Source organism: Protomyctophum parallelum (assembly GCF_964188405.1).
Source record: "Protomyctophum parallelum genome assembly, chromosome: 18".
NCBI lineage: Eukaryota > Metazoa > Chordata > Actinopteri > Myctophiformes > Myctophidae > Protomyctophum > Protomyctophum parallelum.
This window is the reverse complement of record NC_139716.1, coordinates 30,082,481-30,092,554: the sequence shown is the minus strand read 5'-3', so window position 1 is coordinate 30,092,554 and position 10,074 is coordinate 30,082,481. Positions and strand designations below refer to the sequence as shown.

The 10,074-nt window shown below is 44.6% G+C and overlaps 1 protein-coding gene across 1 annotated transcript; it reads right to left on the bottom strand.

The window, feature by feature from the left end:
* Window positions 1–5,806: 5,806 nt before the first annotated feature.
* Window positions 5,807–9,096, bottom strand: LOC310875505 (dihydrolipoyllysine-residue acetyltransferase component of pyruvate dehydrogenase complex, mitochondrial-like). Its single transcript, XM_083788766.1, has one exon. The coding sequence runs from the start codon at window positions 7,843–7,845 to the stop codon at window positions 5,941–5,943; it is 1,905 nt and encodes a 634-aa protein (XP_083644892.1). The 5' UTR covers window positions 7,846–9,096; the 3' UTR covers window positions 5,807–5,940.
* Between the last annotated feature and the right edge of the window lie 978 nt (window positions 9,097–10,074).

Sequence of the window (10,074 nt, the reverse complement as noted above, 5' to 3'; positions counted from 1 at the left end):
TGTGTTAGGGACAAGATGACGTAAATGTTCCCTTCATTGTCCATGGCGTTTTTAAAACAAACATTGAACTAAAAACAAACATTAAACCTGTATAGCGCCCCTCAAAAAACTAGGGTGGGTCCAGAACTTCTAGACCTCTACACGCACGCACACATACAAAGGGACACACATTGCTGTTCAATGGAATGGTTGCACCACTCAAAAATAAGGGGGCTTAGGGGGGTACATGTGGACTTCTCCTAGGGCCTCTACTAGATGGGGACAAAGTAACGTTCTCCTCTGTGTTCTGTTATGAGTTTTGAGAAACCACATCATCTGCCAGTGATCACCAGTGAAACCGACTGATCATCCTCAATGCGATGTATAGGTGTGAGGGCCGTGTACGAATAGTGGCCATGCAGAACTGGCTCTGGTCCATAGCCTTATAAGGACTTCTCCTTAAGGCCTGCGCCGCATGACATGCAGCATAGCCTCTCGACTTCTGCTAAAATAAAAACAATTTTGGTGATGAAGAAAGCCTATACTTTCCCCAGTGGACGCACTTTGAGCCCCCGCCATACATATAACATGCAGAACCAGAAGAAAAAAAATAAGTTTAGTCAGTTTATAAATTTAGCAGAGATGCTAATTTCCATCTGTAGTCCCCGGAAATTGAACACTAAACAAAACTTGACATAACAAGACATGAGAGGACAGCATACAAAAACATGCACACAAGCATACAAACAATGCATTTCAAACACAGTAAAAAGAGAAAAATAAGAAAAGATTCAAACTATTGCTAGGGTGCAATTGTCCTTTAAACGCTGTGAAAGTGGGGATCTCCCTCATTTTGACAGGGAGCTCACAACAGTATTGACAACCACTTGAAGGAGAGAATTTGTTTTTCTTTTGTCTTGAAAGGGCATGTTTTGCGCAAACAACATAGTCTTTTCATTATGCCTGCTCTATGATCTTTGAGATTTATATGTGTGTTTACCTCTGAGTCACTGATACTTAAGAGCGGTCTAACCTATTCCTGTAAGAAATGTCTTTTCTAAGAACCGCCGTGACTTGATGACATTCATACTTGCCCTTGGGCTTCTGTTATGAAACCTAAATAAAAAGATTTTGAAGAGAAAGAAAGAACATTTTGACTGAAGGTAGACTTTCTGCCATATACCAGACAGTTTTTAAGTCGCTCAAATCAGTAATTAGATATTTGATATTCATTTTAGTTGCCCCGCCCCTTCCTATACAAACCCATTCTAACTTCAAACTCTATTTTAACCATGATAGATTCATCGAAAATATCCGTCTTTTTTTCAGTAATTGTTTTAATTTATTTTTAATAATTAATTTAGATTTATTTTTTGCCTCCTCCTGGACTCCTGGAGGCGGTTCTTTTCCAAAAAATATATTAAAAATGGCTATGGACCAGAGCTATAGGTCAGAACTGCAGTACATAAATCATACTGAATCATACTGACATGAAAGGTGACCTGACCTGACCTAAGCATCGGATAATTATGGGTTGAGTGTGTGTAGTGAAGTAAAAGTACAATATTTTATTTTGGATCCGAGATGTAGTGGAGTAGAAGTAAAAGTATTGGAAATTTGAATTACTCTGCACCACTGCCCGGTGCCCATAGGTGTCAGTGTATTCAACTGTATTTGATATGTTCTGTTTAATAGCACTTTCACTGGTGGTGCAAGACTAAACGGTAACATCTATAACACGTGCGTGCGTGCGTGCGTGCGTGCGTGCGTGCGTGCGTGTGTAAAGTGTCAAGCTGTGCTTAATGGTACACCTCAGCTATAGTTGTCTATAAGGGAAGTAAGACAGAGTGCATCTGTTAAACCCTTGTTAAGTAAGATTAGTTGTCTCTCGATCTGCATGCCTGTGACCTTTGTCTGTGGAGACTGTGGCCCTCTGTAGGTATTTGGCATTAAAACAGAAACAGACTTTTGTGGAAGCGAGGGAGAGAGAGAGCGAGAGAGAGAGCGATACTGTATGAGACTGTGTGTGACTTGTTTTATGTTTAGCTGTGTCTATATATAACCCAGGGCTCCAGTCGCACGTATGGATCATCAATATTGCATGAGCCCCACCAGCTTATAAGAAAGCAGTCATGTCCTTGAAGTATATAGAACAACACTGACAGTGGCCTGTTATAGAGCCAGCAGGCAGATTTATAGCAAAACATATCTTTTCTATTACCCTTCAATGGTACCCTACAGATTTTGTACAAACATCACGCCAATTGGTACACATGATCGTTTTGGTCTTATATGATCAAGACTTAATCTGTCCAATGTTTATATTCCATCTTGATTGGCTAAGATTGGCTTCCAAAGTTTGCAGGAGTGGCCTGTTTTGAACAAAATACCTCAAATTATGAATATGAATGCAGTGTCCCATTGCCATGAAACATTACTGGCCCGGTAATGTTTTGAGTTCCTCACAGCCATATAAAGCTTCTTGAGTGGTGCAGCCACAGCAATGTTCTGCCTGTGTCCCTATGTGTACTATGTATGTTTAGGGTACCAACAGGGGGCGCTGTTTCACCAATCACTTCAGACAGGACTGATTTTACTTACCGTATCTTATCATTATCATACTATAATTCTAACAATGTCTGAATGTCAGAAACAAACACTTATCTCCTCATTGCCTGCACCAATCGCTCCCACTTTTCACAGAGGCATTGACCATATGAATATGGAGGTCTTAACGGAGCCCTTTTTTCGATTTGACACATTAATTATTAATAATGAATTTATTAGTGAATTGGGCGCAGTACCCCCCGCGGCCAAATATCTCACAACGGGTAAGGGCTAGTATAATAAATACATATAGTATATATATATATATATATGAACAATATATATATATATATATATATATACGCACACACACACATCACACACACACATCTCTTGAAAATCTAGAGCGTTTGAATCATAGATTGTTCGAATCCTAAAGGCCTGCAGGCCAATGTATAGTTTGATTAAACAGAATATGTAAAGATTAGTCTATATAGGCCCACTCATAACTTTCCTTACGAAATGTCAAAGACATCTCCATGTTACCTGCAGTATCACATGCTATTTATACAAGGTTCCGCTACCACCTGAAATTGCCCTGTGGCAAGTAATCTATCATTCAAACTTCAAACAAAGCTATTATAATATGCTAATGTTAAATTAATTGCATTGTCGTGTAGGCAAAAATAAATGGGTTAGGATAATGTGTATACAGTCTATGAATAAATATGTACAGCCTATCAAATATTTCCCACTTATCAATACATTATACTGTATATATGTACAGTTATTATATTTACAATCTATCAATAATTATATGTACAGTCTATCAACACACAGTATCAATGCATCAATGGATATATATGCCTGTGTGCATACGGACATATACAAGCATGGGTGGACATACAGTACAAGCATGCATGCACTCACACACAGATTGAAAGGGGATTCTAAGGTGAATTGTGGGAAGGCATCATCGTGGGAAATGTTCACAATGGAGAGCAGTGTCACATTCTACACCTTCACTAGAGTTATAGATCATAGTGAAGGCACGCGTGCACACACACACACACACACAGTGTCACACACACACATGCACACACACACACACACACACACGCACGCACACGCACGCACGCATGCATGCATATGAAGGTGCACTTAAAATCAAAAACATATGTTCATGCTGGCAGTCAATATTGCTAGAACATGTAATAAATTAATTTGCTTTCAATGAATGCCTACACTGACTGTGTGAAGTACTTGTGTCATTCTCATTGTGTAGTGTAGTATCACACAGAGACACACACACACACACACACACACACACACACACACACACACACACGCACGCACAAACTCATGTTGGTTTGCCGATTGGACAAAATCTCAGCAGAGTGCTAAAGTCACTTGATGACCGTCTGGATAGATCTACACGGCTTGGGAAGCCGTGCATATACACGGCTTGGGAAGCCGTGGATCTACATGGTTTCAGAAGCCGTGGAGATACACTTGGGATATCCGTGGATATCCACGGCTTGGCAAGCCGTGGATCTACAAGCTCCAAGTGTTGCGTACACATGCAGCGCGTTGTGAGCTTGCAGATCGTCGGTGTGACATGCTGACAGACAATGAAAGAAACATATACTTCCACTCACAATTTAGGTGCCTTTTAAAAGTACTTATTCCTTACTTATGTACTCCTTCATAAGTACTTCATTCAAAAAATATGATTGGCCTCTAGTCTAGATTAGAACAAAAGCCAAATCAAATAGCCTACGTATGCCCTATGATGTCAAATATTGAGTAAAAAACAAACTGAATCATTAAGTAGTCATTCAGTTGTGAAAACAGACACTGAAATGTCTGAAATGAATATAGGCTATTTCTTGATTGATTGATTGATTGATTGATTGATTGATTGAATACTTTATTAACAGGTGTCGGGCCAAGCCCCTATAGGGCCTATACTATAGGCTTGTTTCCATTGTGGTCCTCTGTAAAATATCGGAATCGGTCAGAATCGGTATTGGCCGATATGACCCTGCAAATAACGGAAGATCGGATATCGGTTATCATTTCAAAATCGTGCACCCCCCTAGGAGCAAGTATAGACCTCTGGGGGACCCTGGTCAACTGAATTATGTGGCTCGATCGTGTGGTTAAGAAATCTGTCTGTGAGGAGGTGAGTGGAAAGGGAAAGAGGGGGGGGGGGGTGCTGGTATAGAGGCGGACGGGGAGGCCCTGAGTTGAGGCAGTGTGAACTGGATTCAGCCAGACTTGAGGAAAAAAAACAGCATTGAAAACCACCAGCCAACCATGTGGGGGAAGGACATAAATGAGGAAACTGCATTGCATTGCATTTTACGTGCACTGCACGCTCTCAATCCCCACCCCGCCCAGCCGCATGCACTTTTCTCATATATCTATGATCTATGACGTAGGCCTATATAGGCTACATTTCAACCACAGACAGATTTCAACCTACATACTCCTCCTGTGATACATGAGACATTCCTCGTCTCAAAGCAGATACATACAGTTGTTGGCCTATCATATAAAGTGGTGGGCAGCAACAAAGTACATCTACTTTGTGTTAAGTATCTGTACTTGAGTATTTGTATTTTTATGATCATTATCATTTCACTCCACTACTCCATTTGATTTGAAAGACACATATTGTAACTCCACTACAGTTCTATAGGAATGGATCCCCTGGACACAAACTTATTATTTTTAAGAGAAATTAATGTTTAATAAAGAATCCAAATAATCCTATACAGTCCATCACCAGGTTTACTTTTATTCATCAAATGACAATGATACATCCAGCACCACCTCTCTGTGCATCCCAGTTTATGGTTAAAAAGTAAAAATGTTCTAATATACAAATTGCCATAGCAGAGATGATAGGCAGAAAGTGCTTCCCTAAAGAGAGTGCTATTATACACTAAAGGCCTGGATAAATATTAAATACAATTCTCTTATTTTTACTTTTCTTGTCTTTTATTTAGCCAATAGCACATTTGCTATAGCTGCTTGAAACAATTTAGCCATCATATTGTCTTAGGCAGCTACAGGTCCTACTATGACACAGCATTGCATCGTCCAACGTGTGTGTGTGTGTGTGTGTGTGTGTGTGTGTGTGTGTGTGTGTGTGTGTGTGTGTGTGTGTGTGTGTGTGTGTGTGTGTGTGTGTGTGTGTGTGTGTGTGTGTGTGTGTGTGTGTGTGTGTGTGTGTGTGTGTGTGTGTGTGTGTGTGTGTGTGTGTGTGGTGGACATGGTGGAGGTTAGAGTGCTGCCATTTCCCCTTTTAGGGAGAGTGGGAGTGTCTTTGTAATAGGCCAGCCTCACATGTGGATCAAGAGAGGTCCCGGCCTCTATATATATATATTATTTGACAGTACTGTCCCATCAGAGCATGGTGACTGGTTTCTCTAAGACCTTGCGGAACTCTGCGAGCCACTGGGCGCCGACTGCCCCGTCAACCACCCGGTGGTCACAGCTCAGAGTGACGGACATGACGCTAGCGACGTCAAACCCTCTCTTGTTGTCGGCGGGAATCAGTCGCTTCTCTGAACCTCCGACAGCGAGGATGCAAGCCTGGGGGGGGTTGATGATCGCCGAGAAGTTCCTGATGCCAAACATCCCCAAGTTTGAAATTGTGAACGTGCCGCCCTGGAACTCGTGTGGCTGCAGTTTCCCCTCTCTGGCCTTGGCTGCGAGCGAGGCCACGTCAGAGCAGATGGCGGCCAGTCCTTTGGTGTGAGCGTTGAACACTATGGGTGTAATCAGACCATTGGCCGTGCTCACCGCTACGCTCACATCCACCACGTGGTTCTGGCGTATGACCGTATCCAGCCAGGATGAGTTGGCCTCAGGGACCTTGAGGCAGGACAGTGCACTGGCTCTGATGATGAAATCATTCACACTCAGCTTGATGTTCTGGGCTTTGACCTCGTTGTTTAGTTCCTTCCTGAGTTCCATGACTTGGTCCATGTTGACGTCTACGGACAGGTAGTAGTGTGGGACGGTCTGTTTCGACTGCGTCAATCTCTGAGCAATAACCCTGCGGACGTTGCTGACGGGGATGTCCGTGAAGGTGCCAGCTGGAGCTACAGGTGGAACGGCTCCCACAGGGGCAGCCTTGGGTGGGACAAAACTCTCAATGTCTTTCCTGTTCACTCGCCCATCGGGACCAGTGGCGCTAACCTGAGCCAGGTCAATGCCTTTCTCGGCAGCCAGTTTCTTGGCAAGGGGGCTGGCAAACACACGCCCTTTCCTAGGAGCTGCTGGGGCTCCTACGGCTGGAGCAGCAGGGGTTGGCGGCGTTGCTACAGGCGGAGCTGGTGCAGCAGCCGGTGCCGGGGCTGGTGCGGGGCTGACGTCAGCCACTCCTCCGGTCTCCACGTAGTCTTTGAATGCCGCGATGTCGCTCTCCCTCTCTACGATAATGCACAGTGGAGTCCCCAGGGGAATGTCTCGGGTACCCTCCTCTATCATGATCTTCGCCAAGTATCCTTCCTCCTGCACCTCAAGGCCAACGGTTGCCTTGTCCGTCTCGATCTCAGCCAGCAGATCTCCCTCGCTCAACTTCTCCCCGACCTTCTTCTCCCAGTGGTGCACTGTGCCCGTCGTCATGGTGGGAGACAGGGCGGGCAGATTGATCTTCAGGTGCGAGGGGTAGGAGCTGCCCGGGGCCGCGGCGGGAGCAGCACTGGTCGCGGGAGGAGGTGGAGGAGCGGCGGAGGCTGCCGACGAAGGCTCAGCGCCGGCGGCTTTCAGCGAGTCCAACGTGACATCCTTGAAGGCCGCCACGAGGTCAGGACTGTCGACGGTAATGCAGATCACTGATCCTATGGCGACGTCCCTGGTGCCCTCTGGAACCAAGATCTTGGCCAGATAACACTCCTCCATCGTCTCGAAGCCTACCGTGGCCTTGTCCGTCTCCACCTCCGCTATCAGTTCTCCCTCGCCGATTCTCTCGCCCTCCTTCTTCTCCCAGCGAGCGATGGTTCCCGTCTGCATGGTGGGAGATAGAGCGGGAAGCGCCACCCTCTGGTGAGGCGGGAGGCTGTAGAAGCGCTGGCCGAGGCCGCCGCTGGCAGGGTGATCATCGCACCGCAGCAGAGGCATTCTGTAGGGGCTGAGGACATTGCACACAACAACGCCCCTCGATGTGGAACCACCATGGAACCTTGGAGGAGGACTGGAGTAGGAGCGGACAAGCCCATAAGGCCCCGTAGAGGCGGAGAGGACACGGGAGCATGAGGGGCCGCCGCGGGTCGGTCTGAGCCGCAGGATTATTAAACGGAGCATCTCGTGGCGGTGGCGGCGGGCTCTTTTAGACGAATCTCTTAAATGATGTAAGCGTTTAGACCGGCGTTAAGCTTGAGGCGGCACTGTGTCTCCCCCCAGAACCGCTCTGTGTTCCTCACAAGCCCGACACAAACGTATTTAAGAACATTATGAATTAACCACTTAAGCCCTATTTATAAAACTAGAGGTTCAGGCCGATGCGTAGTCCTCAACGTAGCCCATACTGACTGATATACCCATATATGGGGATCTCTGTATCCGTCAGTCCTTGTCCCTGTTATGGCCACATATACGGATGTCTCGCCATCAGTATATTCCCATATATAGGCATGCTGATATGCTCATATATGGAGATCTCTGCGTCTGCCCTTTAGATTAGACAACCACCCGATGTACTATGAATCTTCCCCATCCCATATTTGGGCGTAGCTGCATGGGGAACTCTTTATATGGTTATGGCTAAGTCATGGTGATTATGAGTGTGACGTCAGAGGTCGGCCAACCAGCCGGTTAAGCCCATTTTAAATTTTTCAGCAATGCATTGACATTAAAAAGAAAATTTATGTTATGTTGTAATTTGTACTCAAGTATTTTTAAAAGCATGTATTTGGAATATTTAAGTATTAAGCAAGTATTCCAGCCCTCACACTCAAATACAAAGCTTTTTTATTTTTTTTAAACAGAATTTATAGCATCTATACTAGTAGTAAATGGTGCATTTATATAGAGCCTTTATCCAAGGCACTTTACATAGATTGTGCATTACATTCACCCATGGACACACACATTCATACACCGATGCCGGGGGAAACCATGCGAGGTACCAACCTGCACATTGGGAGCAATTAGGGGTTCAGTGTCTTGCTCAAGGACACTTCGACACTAACGCTGTGGGAGCCCGGGTTCGAACTGGGAACCTTTCGGTTTCCATCCGGTCACTCTACCCCTGAGCCACTGCCGCCCCCGTAGTGGGGTTGAGTGCTTAAATTGTCTTGTCCACCACAGATCATACATGTGCTTCGCTCAATCATAGATTAAACATACATGTGAGTGTACTAAACACTTGGGCAGGGCTGGTCAGCAGTGTTATATACAGTGTGCACATTTTAGGCAAAGCTAAAGATTAAGTGACCTGGAAAACAACGCCTCTAGTTTTAAGTCCACCTAACTCTAATTTATCTTTACTATTTAACTTGTAGTTTCTGTGTACTGTACATCATCATGTATGTGTTGAGTTTGAGTTCCATGGCTCATTCCCAAACTGTAGTATAAATAAATGATAATCTGAAAACCTCATGTGTGTATCTTTGTTATTTTCCTTGATAACATGATATCTAATGATATGCTTGCGCTAGTAGGCGGATACAGGGTGTCACCTTTCAGCAACAGCCTGTATTGTTCTACCATGAGAGGTGTATCTGACTCTTGTAATAGCTGTGTTTCAAAAAAGGTCAACAGTGCTATGGTTCTAGGTAAACAATAAGCCGGATGAGAAACGCGTGCCAACTGCCAACCCCCGGGACAGCTCGGAAGCACAGCTCCTCTATAAGGCGAGTGATGAAAGGGAGGGAAGACAAGCACAGAGTGCAGACAAGCAGGACGTCCCGCAGACAGAAATCAAAAGATCCTGAACATGGTAGCTAGCCTAACACCCAGGTTGACTCAGAGCACGTTCTCATGTAATCTCAGCAATGATAGCAAACGTTGGTGAATGAACATATATTGACACACCCATAAACACATTAATGTCACAATCAAGTCACTTGACTTGATCTCACATGAGCATAGGTGTGGCTTCAGCTGTAGGCCTAGATGTAAGTTACAGAATCGTCAGCATTATCAATGTAGGTGCAGAGGAGCAGTGTGTAGACACACAGACCTGTGTCCCATATCACCTTCACCTACTCCTCCATGATAGACTCCAGACAGGCACAGGCAATGACCCACATCTGCACCAGGTAACAAGATGTGCATCCATAGTTCACACAGCAGAAAGACATCCAAAGAAAGACGGTCATCTTCCATTTAATTGTCTCACTGTGGCAAGTCATATAGCCTATACCAGCAAATTGGTGAATGGACGAGGGCTGACCATTGTTTATCGATTGACACACAATTAAATCCCATTATGGGACTTTTAAAGCATAGCAAAAAATAAAGATTTATGACAACTTTTGCTCAGATCCTGATTTATTGAATTATGAAGTATAGGGGAGATTTGTTTGTTTG

Excerpts from the sequence above, each read along its gene's own strand:
- LOC310875505 (XM_083788766.1), bottom strand. The coding sequence starts at position 7,845 with ATGCTCCGTTTAATAATCCTGCGGCTCAGACCGACCCGCGGCGGCCCC.